The sequence below is a fragment of the Helobdella robusta genome, assembly GCF_000326865.2.
Source record: "Helobdella robusta unplaced genomic scaffold HELROscaffold_20, whole genome shotgun sequence".
Lineage (NCBI taxonomy): Eukaryota > Metazoa > Annelida > Clitellata > Rhynchobdellida > Glossiphoniidae > Helobdella > Helobdella robusta.
In genome coordinates, this window is record NW_008704084.1 from 1,371,492 (window position 1) to 1,393,594 (window position 22,103).

Here is a 22,103-nt window from a genome sequence, read left to right on the forward strand (position 1 = left end):
CTTTTCAGGCCATGGTTTTATATTACTTTATCGAAAACTCGTCCTCCTGTCAAGAACTTATAGCATTTTTTTGGGTGGATTAAAACCATTGAAGTCCGTCGGCTAAAACGAATCACCTTTCTTGATTACACAACGAATAGAAGAATGGTTGATATTGTAATAGTTGCTGCTGTTTATGTGATCTTGTCACGAATTGTAATATCCTAGTAACTGTCAAAAATGAAAGGCAATTTTCGAGAGTTTGAGCAGAAGTATAAAAACTGGTGCAGGAAAAATTACAAAGCGGCTGTTACTTAACTCAGAGCATGGCGGCCTTTTTATATTATAATCTTATTTTGTATTTTTCCAGCTTGGCTGTTTTTTGAATAAAGAAGTTTTTGGATTTGAAAATTTAGGACAGTTTATGACAGGAGGTTGCAGGTTGGGAAGTACAAATAACGTAAAAAGTGCGGCATCCTTTCTGGGCAGCTCCTTGGTTCATAGATTTAAAATTTTCTGCGTTTATATTCAAACGCTCCGTATTTCTGAAACTCAATATTGCTGTGGTCGATTGTCTATGCAAACAAACAAGCGATAAAAAGTTTAGAGTATTTTTAATTTGACGATAAATATTAAAACCGTTACGGTACGTTCCGACCGTTCATTGCTTACAAGTTATTTTAATTTGTTTGATAATTGATTTATTTAATTTAACTAATTAAATGGTTTTCAAAATTTTCGTGCCATATTTCTGAATGCCTAACAAACGCTGAAACCTTGGGACTCTGCAGCGGCCGTTTCAAAACGTAAATTATAAAATTTGGAAATAATTACGGATATCAATATAATAATAATAAAATATAATTTATATTTAATATTATTATTATATAATCATTAATGTAAAATATACAAAATTTCAAATTATATTAGATAAAAATTTTATAAAATTAAAATTAAGTGCCTTGCGAGAAAAATGTCTGTGTGAGGGCAAACAAAATCATTTTGTCAAAATGTCTTCAATTAATATTAATATTATAAATTAATTATTAAATTTAAAAAACCAAGAAAAAAATTGTATTTAAAAAAATTTCTTTCTAGAAATTCATAACTAATTAGTTTTTCAGCATCATTTTTGTGACCAGGGGATACGATGGCGCTAGATGGCCAGTTTAATTTAAAAGCAAAAATAAGAGAGCTACTTGATATTTTGGTTGTCAGACTCAACGAGACACTAGTTGGAGGGAAGCAAGGCATACACGTGTGTGCCTTGCTTCTTATTTCATAAGTGCACTTGTTCACTTGATAAGTGCACAAGAGGATGTCGCAAAAGTGCAACATCTACTTTTGCCTAGTGGATGTCGCACTTTTAATATTATTTTTTAAAATTTTGCTTCTCCCCATCAAGTTGGAAAGAAGCAAAAATAAATAAACAATAATTACGATGCAAAAGTTGAAAAATTTTTCTGGGTATTGGAACTTGGTGTTGGTACTTGGATATTTTTCATCCGACTCTGACACTGGTTTTCAGAGCATGCAGACATAAGTTTCTTTGTTACGAATGCATTTTTTTAATTTATAACATATATATAACATTTATATTTTTTCATTTTCTTACCATCTAGTATCGTACCTAACGACAAGAACAAAAAACTGTTATGCAAGCATAAGTGCTGTAAAATTAGTGCTTCATTAGTTGTATAAAAATAGTTATTGAATAAAACATTCGTCATGGATTACTCTTCAAAACCTACTTGTCAATTCAAAATTCCTGTTTTCCATCCAACCATGAGTGAGTTTAGGAACTTTCCAAAGTATATTGATTACATCGAATCACAAGGGGCCCACATGGCTGGTCTGGCCAAGGTATGTTTCTGATGGTTTATCTGGATTTTTTGTCATTAACAATTATTTATGATTAAATTAATGTTAATCTTCCATGTTTTAGATCATTCCACCAAAAGGATGGGTCCCTCGGCGAGGGGGCTATGAGGACATCAACATCACCATCTCCTCCCCCATACAGCAGGTTGTTACTGGCAACAAAGGTCTCTTTCAGCAATTCAACATCCAGACCAAACCAATGACAGTCAAGGAGTTTGCCAAATTAGCTAAAAGTTCAAAGTCTGTAATTTGTATTGGCTCGCATGCCCCTGATATATCAGTTTCGTTTTAGTTATTTTAAATTTTATCAAATGCAAAGTTATAGATCGATATGGAATTTATAACTTATGCTGCAGTTAAAGGATGACATTTTTATTAAATAATCAGACATTCCTTGTGATGAAATTTTGTCTGAATTCAAACCTAAAGAAAATTAACATGTTCTGTATAGCGATAAATAAACATCAGTAGTTCTAGTTGAACTGATAATAAAATGCATAAAGCTAAAATAACACAGGTAAGTGTTTCTTCACGAAGTTAGCCCCACTAAGATAGCCACAAAAGTTAATATTGTTTTTTTGATTATATAATCAAGAGTAATAAATCTAGCAACAACTACAACGTAGATACAGTCCTCCAAAAGGAGATGTTGAAGAACTGGAGAGGAAGTTTTGGAAGAACCTAACCTTCAATGCCCCGATCTACGGAGCAGATTTATCAGGATCAATATACGACGAGGACCAGCCACTGTGGAACATCAATAACTTGGGCACCATACTCGATCTCGTCGGCAGCAAGTACAACACAAAGATCGAAGGAGTCAACACTGCCTACCTCTACTTCGGCATGTGGAAGACCTCGTTTTGCTGGCACACAGAGGATATGGACCTGTACAGCATCAACTACTTGCATTATGGGGAGCCAAAGTTTTGGTACACCATTCCTCCACAAGATGGAAGGAGATTCGAGAGACTGGCTGAAGGTTTTTGGTCGATGGACACTTAGCCTTAATTTTTAGTTAATTATTGTTAAGTTTGTTGTTCTTGGCAATAACCATCTTTCTTTTGTAGCTGTTTGTTATTGCTTTTTCTTACCATTTTGTTGCCAAAATTACTTTTCAATTGCATTCTTCGAAGGATTTTTCCCAAACGAGTTGAAGAAATGTCCTGCCTTCCTACGCCATAAGATGACCCAAATCTCACCACATGTTCTCAGGAGATACAGCATTCCATACGATACGGTCTGTCACTGTTGTGTTGAGTCTCAATTGGCCATTCAATGTCTATCACTTGCTATGCATGTGTATGATATGGTTGAATGATTTGGATACTTAGAAAATGATTGGAAAACATACTGTAAGGAATTGTAAGGGGTAATAAAGTTGATTTTAGAAATGACTCAAGCATCAAAAGAAAGTTGGGAACAGTTGGATGGGCAGGCATGGTTAGAAGCGTCCAGATAGCCAACATTCATGCAAAGAAAATATTTTTAATAACTAGTTAATGAATGAACGAATGAATAACTGAATGGGCGAATAATTAAATAGAATGAAAAGATAAACGGATGGATGAAAGTGAATGAATGAAATCATTTGCATATCAGATAGTGCAAAGAGCAGGTGAGTTCATGATAACATTCCCTTACGCCTACCATGCCGGCTTCAACATGGGGTACAACTGTGCTGAGTCGACCAACTTTGCATCGAGGAGGTGGATTGACTATGGGAAGAACTGTTTGCAGGTTGTTGTTCCACTGTCATTCTGTTGTTATTTTGTTGTTGTTTCATTGTTGTTGTTGTTGTTGTAGCTTTGTGTTGATGTGCTGCCAGTGACATTTGTAGCGGTGTGGGTGATTTGGGTGGTCGTGGTGCTAGTTAATGAGGGGAATTTGAGAATGTCCATGAGGAAGGTAGTTCACAAATTAGGAGTGGTTGGTGTCTTGTACTAATGCTGAGATGGTAATGGGGGTGGAAGGGTTTGGAGTTGTTTTGTTTGAACACGTGGATGATGATGATATTAATATTCGAATATGATGATTTTTGCTTTTTTTCGTTTTCATAATTCAACAATCGCTAAGCAATAAAAACAAATGAACACACCGCCATCATCATCAACACCACCACCATCATCATCGTCATCATCTCCGTAACAACCAGTGCACCTGCAATGACGACATGGTTAGAATAGACATGGATGAGTTCGTTAAGACCTACCAACCCGAGAGATACGAAGCCTGGAAGAGAGGGGAGGATAGGTGCCATCCAGAGGGGGGTGTTAAGAAAATCCCGTCAAGCAAAAGCGTTGTTGGCGGTAAGAGTGGTGCTAATAACATCGGTGATGATGGCAATGATGGCCAGGCAACCAATCAAATGAGCTGCACATTTGGGTGGGAATTTTTAAAATTTCAATTTAATAAAAGTTTACAATATTATGCTTCGGCTTGAGGCTGTTTTTATAGTTGTTAATATTTTTAAATGTCTTGAGTCGTTACGAAAATTTCGAAAACTTCATTTCGTATTCTCTTGCAGGAGAGTACTGTCCAATAACTCGGACCTTGCGTCGACATCTTCAGTGAGTAAGGTGAGTAGGCGGCACCCAGTCATCACGTCACTGACATCAATGACTGATGACATCAAGCACATCATGAAGAGGAAGTCTAAGTTCAATGATGAGGACGACGATAATTATTCTGATGATGAGGGCGATGAAGATGCAGATTACGAAGCACCGGTGTCTAAAAGGTCAAGAATGTCATCATCATCATCATCTTCGGATAGTAGTGATGACGATGGAAATAACAGGAGATGTACAAAAATATGCAGCAGTAGGCGGAAGGTTACAATGGAGTTTACTTGAGTTTCCATACAAATGAATGCTTATTTGTAACCATCCTTCGGTTCCTCATTGCACACTCGTTGATTTCCAACACATTTTTCATGATGACTCTTCTATAATAAGAATGAGATAATGTATCATTTTTAATTCAAATTCTTGACGGTAAAATATTTTCGTATACACTGTATAATATAGATAGATGCCTGCACAGGAACTCCTATCGCACACAATGGGCAAATAAGTTATAAATTAGATGAACTAATTGTAATTGTTTTTTATTATAAATTTCTGTTTACAAGTTCATTGTTGATATATGTTACTATGATGTAGTCATTCAATTTCTGAACAGAGAATGGAAGCGAAGGGTCAGCAACAAAATCTGCTCTCACCGTCGTCAGGTATGTATCTATCAATTTTTTGTGCTCCTTGTATTCTGTGGTGTGGAACTGTCGTGTGTTCTGCTGTGTTCTGCTTCGCTCTCAGCTGAAACTTGGGATGCTCGCTAAGGCACTCTCTATGGCTACTACTTCCTTATTAGCAAAACCACAGCGCTCATGCTTTAGGACATTGTTAAGATAGCATTTTGTCATATTTTTATGCATAAAAATTAAAAAAAAAAAATCTCAACGTTAATTTTTACCGGAACTTTTTCTTTGGGATTTTGCACCCCAGACAAACGTTACTTAAAATGTCAATATAATACAGAGTTAACGTTAATATTGCTAATGTTTGACATCTATTTCGATGGTATAGAAATTTAAATCATACTTATGCTGAGTCTGCAAGTGCTTCTTCGTACCGCCGTGACACAACATTTCTAATTGATAAAGTTTATTAACTATATTTTAGAAATATTTAAATTTGTTAAAATTGATTTATATAGAAAAACTAAATTCCAAGTAGCGGAAATGTGCATTCAAATAGCAAGTTCCATTGAGGGTTGATGCTGTTGTTGATGATTGACAGCAATGCACACACATTTTCATGAACGCACGCACACACTAACACCCACTAACCAGTCATGAAGCTGCAGGACAAAGTGACTCGACACATGCCCGAGTTGAGCAAGGTGGCCTGCCTATTCAACAGGACGACGTTCAACATTTCCACAGAGATGAACTTCCATGAGAAGTCCTCTGTCAGATATCCTCACTGCTTCATTTGTTCTGCATTCTTTAACGTGGGAAATTTATGTTCTCCTCTATGTGTGTGTGTGTGTGTGTGTGTGTGTGTGTGTGTGTGTGTGTGTGTGTGTGTGTGTGTGTGTGTGTGTGAGAGAGAGAGAGAGAGGGAGTGTTTGTAATGTTTTGTATTTGTGTGAGTTCGTTTTTCTTGTTCTTTTGAATTGTAATGATAGTAAGGATATTGTCACTTAATGTTCCCAGATTGCAAGTGATCGTTTGTTATTGTATTGCGTAATCAGTAATTACTAATGGATCCTATCTAGGATGGCCAGAAGGTGGAGTCACTGCCCAGGTCCTGTGCCACCCACCTGCCAACATCATTCTTCAAATCGTCGTCGAACCACGATGGTGAGGATAACGATGATGAGGGAGATGGAGATGATGAGGGAGATGACAGGATGAGGTGTTTGCCCGATGACCAACTGTTGAAGTGCAGTGCCTGCAGTCTTGTTGTCCATGCATGTGAGTTGGCTATGGTTTAGAGTTCGCTTCATGTCATATCATTTCATCGCTATCATCGTTGCTGAAGAAATCGTTGATTCCAATCGTGTTTTTACGGTTTCAATGTCAGCCGGCGAGTTAGTTCAGGCAGAATATTCTACTGCATACACAGTGGTTGTGTGCACTGCGCAAGCAAAGTTTCATAAACCGTTGCAGAAAATAAGAAAGACACCCTGAATGAAACAATTGTTTTGGAGATAATTAACTGGAAAGCAGCCACTCATTCTTGCTGACGTGCACAGACGCACTTTGCATATGAATTGGAGATTGGTATTATTGCATTAGTATCATTTGTCATTGTTTGGTTTAACTTATTATGCAAGCCCAATCTGACCTGCATATCATTTAATGCTGCTGCAGCCTGCTACGGAGCAACGTACAACAGTGTCAACAACTGGATCTGTGATCGATGCTGTGCTGCCAACTTCAAACAGGTGGTTCATATCTGTCTGTCTGTATGTATGTCTGTATGTTTGTCTGCTTGTTGTTGGTGACGTATGTTTGAATGGTTTGTGTTGTGTTCCATTTTTTTAATTAATTAATATTTTTTGTTAGAATCAGTAAATTTTTTATTATTTGCCTCTGTTAAATTAAATTATCTGGTTGGTCTGCTGCTGTGTTGTATGAGGTGACAATTCATTACTGATGCCTGTGAAAACTAAATGGTGGCCTCCCTCGTAATTGCATGCAGTCGAATTGTTCCATGTGCACGATGCGGGGGGGAGCACTGAAGCAGACGAGTGACGGCGGCTGGCTGCACGTCCTCTGCCTCCTTCTCCAGTCCCATTCCATGACATTCAGTGGGGACAAGAAACAGTGGGTCGAGTTCAAGGACGCAGGTCAAAGTCTGCAGGTCAGTCAGACTCGTGCTGCTGTTTTGTTTGCGCTGTTGTTGTTGATGGTGTTTGTTTGCTGTTAACATGTGGTGTGCAATGGTTATTTAAGCTTGGAACATTCAACTTCTAACTGCCAGCATCAGCAGCGATCGTGTGACATCTGCTCATCAGTGGTCAAAAGTAACAAGACCGAAAGATTAGTTGAATGTTCCCGCGCAAGTTGCAACCGGATGTTCCATGCGTCTTGCGCACATCAGTCAAAATTCAAATTCTATGTAAAGATGCGGGACAACAGGCTAAAGATACTATGTAGATGCTCTAGTCATCAGAGCAAGGTACCAATTGACATCGAACCAATCTGCATCACATCAATCCACGTCACATGAATCCACGTCACATCAATTCACATTACATCAGTTTGCGTTACATCAATTCGCATTACATCAATTCACATTACATCAATCCACATAGCAATAAAATTAATCCACTTCACGTCAATTTACATTACTTCATCCAATGTTTCATTATGGTTATTAATCTGCGTTTAAATTCATTTTTTCCTTTTATAAATCTGCTTACAGTTGATTGGTTGTTCAGTTACTGAACGACCAATCAACTGTAAGCAGATACTTAAAAAGTATCTATGAAATGTGGATGGATATTATTATTTGTATGCACGTCACGTCACGTCATGCCATGTCATGTTTGATTGCTTCACAGGCTGCCAGCAAACCAACCAACAACGACGACGACACAACTGGCAGTGGTAGGAGCTCCTCCAAATCAGGCAGCACAACGTCATCGGTGACGTCACCAACATTACACTCATCATCAACATCATCACATTCAAAAACATCAACATCACGTCCACCATCACTGTCGCATCAAGCAGCATCATCACATCTGCTAACAACAGCAACAACAACAACAGCAACGTCACATTCAACAAGAACAACAAAACTATTCAAAGCATTGGATCGAGTGGTCGTAAAGCATACAAATCACAGGCATCTGATTTTCTATCTTATTTACTTCTGATTTAGTTCCAATTTTTTTCTCAACCAACCAATCAATCAATAAATCAATCAGTTTTTTACAAACAATCAACCAACCAATCGACCGACCAACCAACTAATCAATCAGTCATTTGCAATCAGTCGACCAACTAACCGACCAACCAACTAATCAATCAGTCATTTACAATCAACCAACCAGCCAACCAACTATTGAATGATCGCACCAAGCAGATACTACAGAGGCATCATCAGAGGTATCCACAAGCAGATGTTTTGCAGGCTGCAGTTTGAAGATGGGTCCCATAGTAGCGACACATTTCCTGATGACATCAAGGTACTTTGGTTCTCTTGCGTTTTTCATTTATTCATTCTTTCTTCCATTTATGCATTTGTTTATTCTTTCATGCATTCATTCATTCGTTCATTCATTTATTATCTTTACAATTGCAATGACCCTGATGGTGGTTGTTATGATTTTCCGACTTACTGAGCTGACAACCTGAAAGTTGGTTCAGTCATTCATCATCCTCGTGTGCTGATGACCATTTCGTTGCTTACAATTCACATTACGGAATAAGTAGGATGGTGCTGTGATAGTTGATACCTGTAGATTCCAGCCTTATGTTAAGACATGGTTCTTGCTTCATTTTTGATTGAATCAATACTTGTATATGCACACCTCACTCCTGTCACTCCTGCCTTCCTTTACATATTCACCGTATACTCTCCACACTGCACACACTCCACTCCACATTGCACACACTTAACACACTCCACACACTGCACAGTCCCACAAGATAGATGTCAACCATCCACCACCGATCAACACTTCTGTTGATGTTCTGTGGTCAGACAAGCAGCTGTACAAGGCTCTCTTCATGGGAATCAATCCAGTGGACATGATGAGGGTTGGTTGGTTGGTTGGCTAGTTGGTTGGTTGGTTGGTTTAGTTGAATGGTTGGTTGGATGAATGAATGAATGAATGAATGAATAAATGAATGAATGAATAAATGAATGAATGAATGAATGAATGAATGAATGAATGACGAAAGGGAAGGTCAGTTGGTCGATTGGTTGTTTATTTGGAGCAAGTTTGTCAAGCTAAATGTTTCTTTTAAACACTCATGCTCTAGACTGGAGGATGAATTTATATGTACCAATTTTACATTGTCGTGACTGTGCTTTAAATTAAATGTACCCACAATACATGTTACAAATTTCAAATGAATCAGGTCGAGTTTGATGACGGTTCCATTCTGAACCTCGAAAAGAAATATGTCTGGCACGATGACCACAACTTGCCGAAGAAAATTCTTTCCAGACTGGTCGGTCAATCCTGAAATGTTTTAAATTCATCTTATTTGGTTGATACTAACACAACATGTACGTGATTCTTGCGGGCATTTAATTGAGTGTCGCCTTATAGCTGTTCCTGCAAATTCAATACAGCTCTTTACCAAATTTTCGTCTTATTTGTTATGCGTGCTCACGTGTGGCGACAGCAGTGTGCGAAAATATGAATTTTTCGATTTCATGTTTTTTTTTCAAAATTCTAATCTGTCAGATGGAAAGAAACATTAATAATGATCAATGTTTCAATTATTATACTTTTTTTAAATATCTAACATCTTCATGCATGCAGTCTTTGATCAGTGACACGAAAGGAATATACCAGAAATCATTTGACAACCCACAAACTTTGGAATCAAGAACCCGAAAAGCCAATTTGAAATGTGTTAAAGGACGATGATTTTGTCTATAAATGATCCTAGCTTGTCTTTTTATATTATGTCCACTGTGCATACAGATTATGAAAAGAATCATCTAGAAATGCATTTGTATGCAATTTTTATTTAATATGCTTTTTTAACTAGGTGTAGGTGGGCATGTACACAACACATACATATTCGTGTGCTTTATAAACACTCTTACTCAGACTCATACACGTGCCATACAAAAACGCGTACATACATACAAACATACACACATACATACACACATACATAAACACATACATACACTCATACGATACAAAAACGCGTTCATACATACATAAACACATACAATACAAAAAGACGCACATACAGGCATACAATACAAAGAGACGTACATACATACAAATCATACCAACGTACATATGTACACACATACAATACATAAAAACATCATACGAATGTTCATACATATAACAATGCATTTGCATAAACACGTTGACAAATACGTACACTCGCTTGCTTCTTGCGTTAACGCATGAAATGACTTATGTTAGTAGTGATGTAAATGAAATCTGCTCATACGCAACTTAGATACCTTAAATAAATTAACCGTTGAATTCACTAAATGGATTGTTAAGGATTATGATGTCTATATATCAATATTAACTGTTTTGATTAACTGTCTTCATGTTTAACTTATTTTTTCATAACTTTTTTAACAATATCATAGATTTTTACTTTTTTTTAATCTTTTTAGCATGTTAGATATTTAATAAAATGTTTAAAAATTTGTTTATTTGTTTTTCTAAAAGTATTTAGAAAAGAATGAAATTAAAACCCGAACGGGCAGATAGGCGATTTTATATTTGAATAAAATTTTAACTACTCATTAAGACACTATCCGACAAGTCCATCCATGCAAGACATCCATTTTGAGATCAGGTCTGGCAACAAGGTTTATTTCGGTTTAGAATCAGTTACAAGCTATCCCTACGTCGCTTCAGCAAACAGGAGACCAAGAAATTCTTCCCACATTTGATACATCCACTCAATCAAATGCAAAAGCAAATAGGAATAATCATACACCAATAACACCTTTCTAGTTCCTACAAATGTTGAAAAGTACAAAAGAAGTTCAAACACTGGCAACAAAAATGGAACATTTGTCGTTGGAACGAAACAAGAAACAGTTCTTCCCGTTGAAAAAACTTTCGTCGTAGACAAAGCTCTTGTGCCTAATCCGATGTTGCGAGATGAACAACCAGTACCACACAACGTTCTGATAACTCGATCAAGTTCCAGAAATAATTTATTGGAGCAGACTGGAACGTTGAATGGTCTCTTCATATTATGTCATCATGGATCGTTCACTTAACAATGCATAACAAAGACATCTGAACAAAGTTTATAACAAGTTGTTTCCTGTTAAGAAACCTTTAGATAATATGGGTAGGAACAATTTGTTGAAAAAAAATTTTGAGACAGATTTCATCGGGGCCGTCGAAACCATGGGACAAAAGATGCAATGCGCCCGGACGGCAAAAATTAGAAAGACCACCTTCTATTTTAGAGAAAGCTAATATTGAAAAAATTTTGAAAATTTAAAATAAATTAATTAGACATGAGGATTTTATATATATATTGCCAATAAGGATCGGTTGAACTCTTTTAATAAACGCTGCGTTATAACCCAAACTATTTTTCAAATTATATATGTCTTGTTTCTTTCTATGACTGACCACTGGTTTTTAGAGTTCTTATAAAAGATAAACACAAATAAACCGGTAAAATCTTGCTTTTCCTTTTTTTTTAATATTTTTGTTTACTTTTCTTGCATAAAATGAAAATGTTTTTGACGTTTTTGATTAGTTTTTGTTTCCTTGAATGCTCAAGTTCAAACTGCTAACAAAAAGAGCATGAATTCAACAAGACCATCAGACATCTAATGAAGATTGCATTCAAAGAATGTTTGTAAAATTTCAAAAAAAAACAAATCATGTAACATTCTAAGTAACAAAAATTAATCCAAAACGACAAAAAAACATGTACAGATATAAATACAGATACAAATGTCCTATGCAACTAATGGGCATAGACAAATTATTACGCATTGTTCCGTCTGCCATAGAGAATGACTGAACAATTTTATGTTTGTGAACTGAGCTTTGGTCAGTCGCAATGTGCAAATACGTGAAGTGTGATTAAATTAAATTAAATACTTTCGAGAGTTTACTCGTGCGTAATTTGTTTTTTTGATGAAATGAATAAAATTCTAAAGTTTTCACCATATTATTGATATGTAACGGGAGCCAACGTTAAAATGCATCAAATGCTAGGTTGACTCTTTTCACATTCCATTTCGGGTGTGAAATGAAAAATTGAATTTTTATTATATTTTAAATGGATGTACTGAGTAAATGTTTCTGTAAAACATTTCGTTTTCACATTGTTTGGGAGGCCGGTTGACTTGTTAGTTTTTTTTTGGCTCGTTGGATAAATTTAAATAAAATATGCACAGGTATGAAACAATGCCAAACAAATACAAAATTATTCATTGTTTGAAATTTTCGCAAACAGTTAAAACAAACCGTCATCCGTTTAAAATGCGCTATTTCCGCGATGTTCAACAGCACTCCTCAATGAATTTTGCAGACAGATGGGTCTTGAGATCCGCTCTGAACTTCGCAAGTGATGGAGAAGTAGTCAGAGAAGTAGGTAGAAAGTTCCAGAGAAAAGGGACAAAAAAAGCAAAAGCAGATTCAACAAAAGAGTGTTTAACACGAGTTAAGAAAAAGCGAGAACAAGTAGACGATCGTAAACCGGGGCGTTTAGGTTTAATTAATATATCTGATAAGTATCTAGGAAATAATTTAGATTGAGGCTTATACATAAATGTGCAAATTTTAAAAATTATTCTATATTTTATAGTTAGCCATTGCAAGAGTACAAGGAGAAGAGTAGGATCATCAAGGAAAACCAATTTTTTTTTTCTACGTAGATGAAAGTAAGAGCTTCTAACAACACTATTAGACTGAGTAGAAAGAGACATACTAGAATCAAAGATAAAACCTAGACTACGAATACAATACAATACAATAAAATACAATACAATACAATACAACAAAATATCATACAATGCAACACAACTAATCTGCGATTGTTTTCATTTTTTTTTTCAACCATCCGCCAATCCGTCATTGACATCTACGTTGGATTTCAAACCTACCCGCCTACACGAACTTCACATTTAGTATATATTGGTTCAAATCGCGATTTTGTTTTTAAATTCCGTGAATAAAATTTATCACCTTCGAATTATTCCTTATTATATTTCTTCGATAGGTATATTTACTGACTTAATTTTTATACTGATTTGTATTGTGATAATCGTCTAGCGAATACTATCATTGCAATCAAAATTCGAACGGATTGAAATTTAAACTTGTGAGCAATATTTATTGTTAGTCATTTCACTGTTATTAATGATAAATAATTATTTATTATCATTTATTTATACAAATCAAACTACAAACTATAACTATTTACCAGATGTAATAAAGCAGAGGTGGCCAAACTTTATGCTGTTAGGGCCGCATTGAGAGCTATTTTTTATTGAGTAGCCGAATATGTACTTAAATAGCAAATTTTTCGACCCGGGAAAAAATTTTTTAATGTTTGTGGCTCTTTTTTTGGTCATAATATCTGGCTGACGACTATTTTATAGCGAACATGTTCTCGCGGGCCGCATAAAACAGCTATAGGGACCGCATGCGGCCAGCGGGCCTTAGTTTGGCCACCACTGTAATTAAGTATACTGCAAATTTTTGAAACAAAATCAAATGAATAAATACAAAAATTATATGACATAAATGATTAAAAAAATGAATCAAAAAATTTAAATAACAAAAATTTATTATCATTTAAGTATTTATCTTTTTTTTTCTTTTTTTTCCAATATATACAATATATACAGTATTTACAGTATAAACAATATGTACAATATATACAATATGTACAATGTACATGTTGAGTTTGGATTGTCCACAGGATGGATGGCAATGATTCGGCAGAAGTTTGATGAATGGGCGGGCAGACTATTGTTTGTTCCAACTGTGCAGGACCTTCAACGTTGCTTGCAGCTGAAGCTTCCTTAAAAGTGGAACTGACTTTATTTTCTTCTGAGTGAGTCTTCTCTTTTTAATTGCTGTCGAAAGAATTAAATAATTGATATTCGAAAAGTTTTGTAATCCATCCATTATTATTTCCGAATTTTTTCCTTTCTTTGTCAGGATTCTTGGTGTCAGCTTAAAACTTGATGATGGACTTGTTGGCGATGATTGAAATTGTTTCAGATGATGTCTTTTTTATTGATGATGTGTGGACATTGGCAACTGGCCTGGTGTTTTTCAGTTCAAAAGTCAATCTTCTTTTAGCAGTCGTAGATGTTATTGGATTATCAGTATTAATGCTGTTTGGAAGACCATCATCTAGGTTTTGAGCGGTTGCGTTCGTTTCAGATGGTGTCTTCTCTGTTGGTGATGTGTGGACATTGGCATCTGGCTTGGTGTTTTTCAGTTCAAAAGTCAATCTTCTTTTTGTTTTTTCTATTTCCCCCGGCTCACAGGAGTCTTTTATATCCACTTTTGTCTGCTTTGAATTTTCATCTGGCTTGGTGTTTTTCAGTTCAAAAGTCAATCTTCTTTTTGTTTTTTCTATTTCCCCCGGCTCACAGGAGTCTTTTATATCCACCTTTATCTGCTTTGAATTTTCACCTGGGGCTCTATGTATATTTGATGAGGTTGTATTTTTTGTGTCTATAGATGTTTTGTGGCTTATGTTCGTTGATTTTGTTGTTGATCTGATGGTGTTTGTTGATGTTGAGTTGTATGTAATGGTTGATATTTTTGTTTGTTCAGTGTTTGTTGGTTTTGTGTTTGTTGATATTGTTGGTGCTTTTGTTGTGCCGTGTCTAAACATGTATGAGTACGACATCCGTGTTAGTTTCTCAGATTTTTCGGTTACTTGCGATGTTTTGTGGCTGATATTTGATGATTTTGATGACGCCGGTTTATTTGCACGCGTTATCAATGTTTTTGTTGTGTTTGTTGGTTTGGCAGTTTCTCCGATTGCTTTTGTTGATGTTGTCGGGGCGTTTGTGTGGTTTGTTGTACTGAGTGTCTTTTTTAATTCATTCGTGCGGTTTCTATGCATATACGAAAACGATTTCCGTATCGGCTCCTGAGCTTTTCCTGCTTTTTGAGATATTGAATGAGATGAATGGCTAATATTTGTTGTTTTGGACGTTGGTTTGATTCCATCTGTTGACGTTTTTGTATTGTTCGTGCTTGTTGGTCTAGTTGCTCTAATTGTTGAAGTTGTTGGTGCGACCGTGTGATTTTGGCGATTTCTATGCAAATATGAAAATGATATTTTTGTTGGTTCCTGATTTTTTCCTGTTTTTGAGTTAATTTGTGTGGTTGCCTTGCTGTATATGATCGATGATGTTGTTTTGTCCGCATTCATAGATGTTGAGTAGTTTATGCTGGTTTTTGGTCTTGTTGATGTTTTCGTTTTGTATGTGATCGTTGCTTCTGCGGCTCCACTGATTGCATTTGCTTTTGTGTAATTTTCGGCTCTCTGTGTTCGTTGGAATTTATTTTTTTGGTTCCTGTATATTGTTGAGTAGGACATTCTTCCTGGTGTCTGAGCACCATTTGTAGTTGCTTTAACGGGTGTAGTTGTTGATTCTGTTGAATTTGTTGCTGTGTTATTGAATTCTATTAAATCTCCGCTCAACAAACGTTTTATTTTTGATTTAATTTCACTATTTTTTTTAATTTTTTCTTCTATTTCCTTGAAAATGTTTTCAATTTTCTTCTTTTCCTCTATTATTTCTCTGAAGTTGCTGCAGAAGTTGTCCTTTTTATTATTCAAACGTTTGTATTGCACTTTTGAATTGTTTGCCATTTTATTATTTTTTGTGGGTTGAAATTTTTAACTTTATTTTCTGAAGTTATGATAAATTCTCGGAAAGATTTTGTCAAACTGACATTACTGAATAAGAATAACTTAAAAAATTACCTATCCAATCGCTGCTTGCAATGAACTCTGAAACGAAGCTGGTTATGTTTCTCAAGCCAGATCTCACTGGCTTTTATAGTAAATTCGAATTAGCATAAAATGCCAGCCTGCATTGATAGACAAAGGATTTCAACTATCCTTTTTTTAATTGAATACTTTGGAATTCTTTCCGTTTTATAACTGATAGAGTTTTGTTGGTTTAATTGCTTAATTATAGTGATTTGTCAAAGGTTATTTCGAAACTTTTATTGGAAGTCACTTAATTATTGTATTGAACGTAACTAATTTATCAAAGTGGCAATTAACGGTTAATTATTCTTTTCAGAGCAATTGCTAAATATTTACTACAATACAATAGAGTAAAAATTATATAGTTTTAAATAATGCATTAATTGAAATTAAGGAAAAAAAAGGAATGTATAAAATTAATAGCAATAAATGATAGTGTCAATGATTAATTATTTACGTAATGTTTAATACAATAATTAAGTGACTTCCAATAAAAGTATCGAAATAACCTTTGACAAACCAATAAATATCACTTTAATTAAGCAATTAAACCAGATAAATTTGATCAGTTATAAAGCGGAAAGAATTCCCAAGTATTCAATTAAATAAAAGTTGAAATCCTTTGTTCATCAATGCAGGCTGCCATTTTATGCTAACTTGAATGGAAAGTAAAGGAGATTACCTACTTGTAAATTGTAGGTTTCTATTGCTTGCTTTCTTGCTGACTGACTGACTGACTGACTGACTGACTGACTGACTGACTGACTGACTGACTGACTGACTGACTGACTGACTGACTGACTGACTGACTGACTGATGAAAGGGTCAAAATAATTTGCAACACTGAAACAGAGTTTATTGTCGCTAAGATGTTTGATAATCAGGTTTGTCCTTTCATTTTTCTTACTTTTTGTTGACACCAAAATGCGAAGTAACAATTTTCTAATACAAAAAATTTTCAAAAGATTTTTCGCTCTTCACTTTATCACTGGCGCTGTGAGTCAATCAGTCAGTCATTTGATCTCAATTTAAACTTTGAAAGAAAATTGATGTAACTGATTAATTAAAATGAAGGGTAAAAAAGGCAATAAATGGTTAATTATTTTGTTCATTCCACTTAGTTTGTTGTTGTAGCATTTCTTAGGGAACCAACAAAATTTGTTCAGCGCAATCAAAAGCTATATACTGTTTTCATTGGAATTAAATTTTTTAATATGATCCCAGAATAATCATGGGTTTTTACTTCTACTAGGTCTCTATTAATTTCAGCAATGGCATTTGGTCTTTCAACGATCAACAACCACCTGCTTCTGCTTTGAAACATGTCTTGAAATATTTTATGGTACAACTAACAAACTACATTTTATCAACTAAACAAAGCACACCTCTGAAATAACTAAATAGATGCGCTCTAGAATTCCACAGCACAATGCAATGCTATGCAATACAATACCATTCAATATAATGCAATTCGTTACAATACATTACATTACAATACAATACAATGCAATACAATACAATCTATCAAATAGCTTGTAAAGCGCTATTTCCGCGACGTTTCAACAGCGCTCCTTAATGAATTTTGATAACAGATGGACAAAAGAGTGTTTAACACGAGTTAAGAAAAAGTGAGAACAAGAAGACGATCGTAAACCGGGGCGTTTAGGTTCAATTAATATATCTGATAAGTACTTAGGAAATAATTTAGATTGAAACTTAAACATAAATGTGCAAATTTCAAAAATTATTTTATAGGTAGCCATAGCATGAAAACAAGATATGGAGATACATGTGAAAAGAAAGGGGCACGAGCAACCAGACGAGCGGCAGAGTCAAAAGCTTTACTTAAAGGATAGAGTATAGAATCAGGAAGACCATAGTAGAGCAAGTTACAATAATCAATCCTAGATAAGACTAACGAAGTAATATAAAGGAGAAGAGTAGGGTCATCAAGAAAAGGCAAAAGTTTTTTTTTCTACGTAGATGAAAGTAAGAGCTTCTTGCAACACTATTAATCTGAGAAGAAAGAGACATACTAGAATCAAAGATAAAGCCTAGACAATACAATAGATGCGCTCTCTATCTCTCTCTATATGTATAATATGCGTCAAAATGTGTATATTATATTAACGCTAGCTGTGCATTATTTCTTTGCTGATGCTGTTGACGCAAATGATTTAGAGTTTTATTCAGGGCAAATTAAAAAATGCTCGTGTTATTATTATCACTATTGGTAAAATTTGAAGTTAGGTGCGCTGAGAACATTGTTCTCGACAAGCCAACAACAAGCAGCTTAGTTTTTGCTGACCCTGAAACGTACCTTGTGACGAGTAACATGGTGGAAGGGGATGCAAACCCAGACGTTTATATGGGGCACTGTTTTATGAGTGGCGATGCTGCAGGGGATCTTAACTAAGCAATTTTGCTGGTAAAATTGTTCAAATTGTTTCAATTTCTTGAGCTTCATGGGTAAATCGGTAAATGAGTAAACTGCTTAGTTAAGACCCAGGGGATCTTAACTAAGCAGTTGTTGATCTCCTTGAAAAGTATCATGTTGATTACGTTGATATCTACTCAAAGGATTGCTGTGGTGAGTTATTAAGCTATTTCGTCTATGTTAGAATGCTTTTTAATATCTTTTTTTAAATAAATGCTGAACGTCATGGTTATCGTGACAGACAGAGTGTCGGAGTTGGTCGGAACTGGAGATTTTGGCCGGAGTTGGATATTTTTCATCCGACTTCAACTCCGGATAGGGATATCAATATGGATATATTTTATTCTTAAATTATTTTTTAGGATCGTGTTTTAAAAAAAATAAATATGTGTAACAAGTATCTTTATTACTGAAAATAAATGCTAATAATGAGAATAAAATTACATAATTTTCTTTAAGCATGTTTAAAACACAATAATGAAGTAGTAATTTTACTAAGAAAAACAACTAAATTTACTGATTTTAAGTATTTATTGAAATATTTCTCATTAAATTGTGATATTTAGGCAAAATTATAGTGCAAAAGTTGAAAAATTTTTTTCCTGAGTCGGAAATTTTTCGCAACGGAGTCAAAACTTTTCATGGGCCGGTGTTGGAGTTGGAAATTTTTTATCCGACTTTGACTACCTGGTGATAAATGATGATTTATATATTTTTTTATTCATTATAGCGGCACGACTGGATTATTTCATCATTGGCCTCACATCAGAAAATTATTTACCAGAAAATATATCCATATATCCATCAGAAATCAAAAACAACATCCAAAATACCTATCCTCTCGTGGTCAATATAAGTACACGGTAGTCAAAAGCTCCAAGCACACCCTGAAATGTAACGCTAATCTTCCTTCTAACCGTTACATCATTGCCCAGCAACCTGTCAATGGGGCTGGACTGCTAACCATCTGTGAAATGGAGGTTTTTGCCGCTAAAAATTTAAACTGTAAGAATTTTTTAATTCTACAAAATTTATATAGAAGGTATTAATAATTGTTTTTTTTATCACAGCAAAAATCTGGAAACGATATCAAAGTACTCACTTAACTGGCTACACCACACGCGTGACCACTTTCAATAACGTAATGAGTTGTCTGCTTATGTGCGTTCCAGGTGAATATGATTCAGTTAATTTTCATATCAACGGGGCTGTTTGTGAAATGAACAGTCACATGAACGGTTATCAGCAAACCAGCCTAAATAACCTTCTTGGGTGGATTTTTTTAGAAGTTGAGTATGCGTAAATAATGGCTACATTCTAATATTATAAATAACATGTTTATTTTAAAATTAATGATAATAATCTTAGACCCAACAAAATGTTATTTTTATTTTTCAATTATACAATCAATCATAATCAATAAACTTTCAAGTGCCATTTCAAGCAATTTTCAACAGCGCTCTTCAATGAATTTCACTAACAGATGGGCCTTGAGATTCGCTCTGAACTTTGTAAGTGATACAGAAGTAGTCAGAGAAGGAGGTAGAGAGTTCTAGAAAAAAGGGCAGAAAAAGCAAACGAAGATTTAACATAAGAGTGATACAGAAGTAGTCAGAGAAGGAGGTAGAGAGTTCTAGAAAAAAGGGCAGAAAAAGCAAACGAAGATTTAACATAAGAGTGATACAGAAGTAGTCAGAGAAGGAGGTAGAGAGTTCTAGAAAAAAGGGCAGAAAAAGCAAACGAAGATTTAACATAAGAGTGATACAGAAGTAGTCAGAGAAGGAGGTAGAGAGTTCTAGAAAAAAGGGCAGAAAAAGCAAACGAAGATTTAACATAAGAGTGATACAGAAGTAGTCAGAGAAGGAGGTAGAGAGTTCTAGAAAAAAGGGCAGAAAAAGCAAACGAAGATTTAACATAAGAGTGATACAGAAGTAGTCAGAGAAGGAGGTAGAGAGTTCTAGAAAAAAGGGCAGAAAAAGCAAACAAAGATTTAACATAAGAGTGATACAGAAGTAGTCAGAGAAGGAGGTAGAGAGTTCTAGAAAAAAGGGCAGAAAAAGCAAACGAAGATTTAACATAAGAGTGATACAGAAGTAGTCAGAGAAGGAGGTAGAGAGTTCTAGAAAAAAGGGCAGAAAAAGCAAACGAAGATTTAACATAAGAGTGTTTAACACGAGTTAAGAAGAAGTGATATCAAGAAAGTGAACGTAAACTGGGGCGTTTAAACTCAATTAATATATATGATAAAAATTTAGAAAATAATTTAAATTGAGACTTGTACATTAATGTGCAAATTTTAAAAATTATCTTATATTTTATAGGTAGCCAGTGCAAGAGAACAAGATGTGGAGATATATGAAAAAAAACTAGGGGCCCGAGCAACTAGACGAGCAGCAGAGTTAAAACCTGTACATAAAAGATAGAGTTTAGAGCCAGGAAGATCATAATAGAGCGAGTTACAATAATCAATCCTTGATAAAACTATGTAAGTAGTAATAAGTAGGAGAAGAGTAGGATCGTCAAGAAAAGGCTGATGACATCGTAATGGTTGTGTCCGGTCTGTTGTGGCATATCTTGACCAGAAAATTTTTCAATGTCCCTGCACTGAAGCCAACATTGTTTCGGAGGGTCAAACTTTCTGGTAATGTCAATTTGTCCTTTAAAAACTATTGTCGCTAGAAAGAAGTATACCGTTATGAAGTTGAACGACGATCGAATTAGAAACTATAACTAATCGGCGATCGAGATATGGACGAACTTCGACGCATATTGATTTGTTTTCATTTCGTGCCCATCGTAAATTATTAAAAACATTTGTGCCAATTCTACAAAACTTTCTATAAGTAAGCCCTGATTTGTGCTGCATATTCAAATTTGTTCGTTATTGATAACTTACAATACAAATTAATTAGCGGTCGATAGCAATGTTTCTTGCTTCTAGCCAGTTGGTGGTCTGCTTGTTGACTCCACGCAGTTAAGTTCGCTTCTACATTCTCATTCTTTTTCACATTATACGAGTTTTTTATTATATTTAATGAAACATGTTAAGAGAAATTTTTATTATTTTAATGAAAAGTTATATCGAAGACTTGCATTTAATTCATTCGAACGATGTTGATTGCAGGCAGGTGTACAAGTGCATTTTATGACCGTTGATATCATGGGAAACAAACTAGTTTTCAACATCCCACTTCATAAATCAATCATCAGTTTTGCTGACGAAAATCTCGTTCGTTAATTTGCATCAAAATTTCATGTTTATGCTGTATTGAAATTGTTGTAACCCTTGACACTCGTAACTACCAACACCGTGTTATAACTTCAAAAGATCTCTATATTTCCGACATCAGTGTTGTAGCTTCTAAAGGTCGTCAAGTATTCGTTATTCCGTAGGTTCAAGATTTCCGATAGATGAGCACAACTTTTTTGAACGTTTATTTTAATACCAACAGTAATAGAAACATTAGATTAATCCAAGTAACTAAATAAATCACATTTACGACTTAGCCTATATAGCCTAGATTTTTAGCATAGATTCAATATTTCTTTAAAATCAAGAGATTACAAATATTGCAAAAAGATCACAATTATCAAATAATAAATAATATAGTGCAATTAGATCTTTCCGCG

At 35.0% G+C, this 22,103-nt stretch overlaps 2 protein-coding genes across 2 annotated transcripts; both read left to right on the forward strand.

Moving 5' to 3' along the window:
• Positions 1–572: 572 nt before the first annotated feature.
• HELRODRAFT_111100 (hypothetical protein) lies at positions 573–4,303 on the forward strand (the record flags this gene model as incomplete). Its single annotated transcript, XM_009017989.1, has 8 exons — positions 573–620; positions 1,529–1,536; positions 1,602–1,842; positions 1,925–2,100; positions 2,487–2,842; positions 2,997–3,104; positions 3,467–3,600; positions 4,016–4,303. Exons 3-8 carry the CDS (start codon positions 1,708–1,710, stop codon positions 4,301–4,303), a joined length of 1,197 nt encoding a protein of 398 aa, XP_009016237.1. The 5' UTR covers positions 573–620; positions 1,529–1,536; positions 1,602–1,707.
• A 14,395-nt stretch (positions 4,304–18,698) lies between these two features.
• HELRODRAFT_171258 (hypothetical protein) lies at positions 18,699–19,776 on the forward strand (the record flags this gene model as incomplete). The annotated part of the gene is made up of 4 exons (XM_009017990.1): positions 18,699–18,756; positions 19,040–19,130; positions 19,204–19,478; positions 19,544–19,776. The coding sequence occupies 4 exons, from the start codon at positions 18,699–18,701 to the stop codon at positions 19,774–19,776; spliced, it is 657 nt and encodes a 218-aa protein (XP_009016238.1).
• Between the last annotated feature and the right edge of the window lie 2,327 nt (positions 19,777–22,103).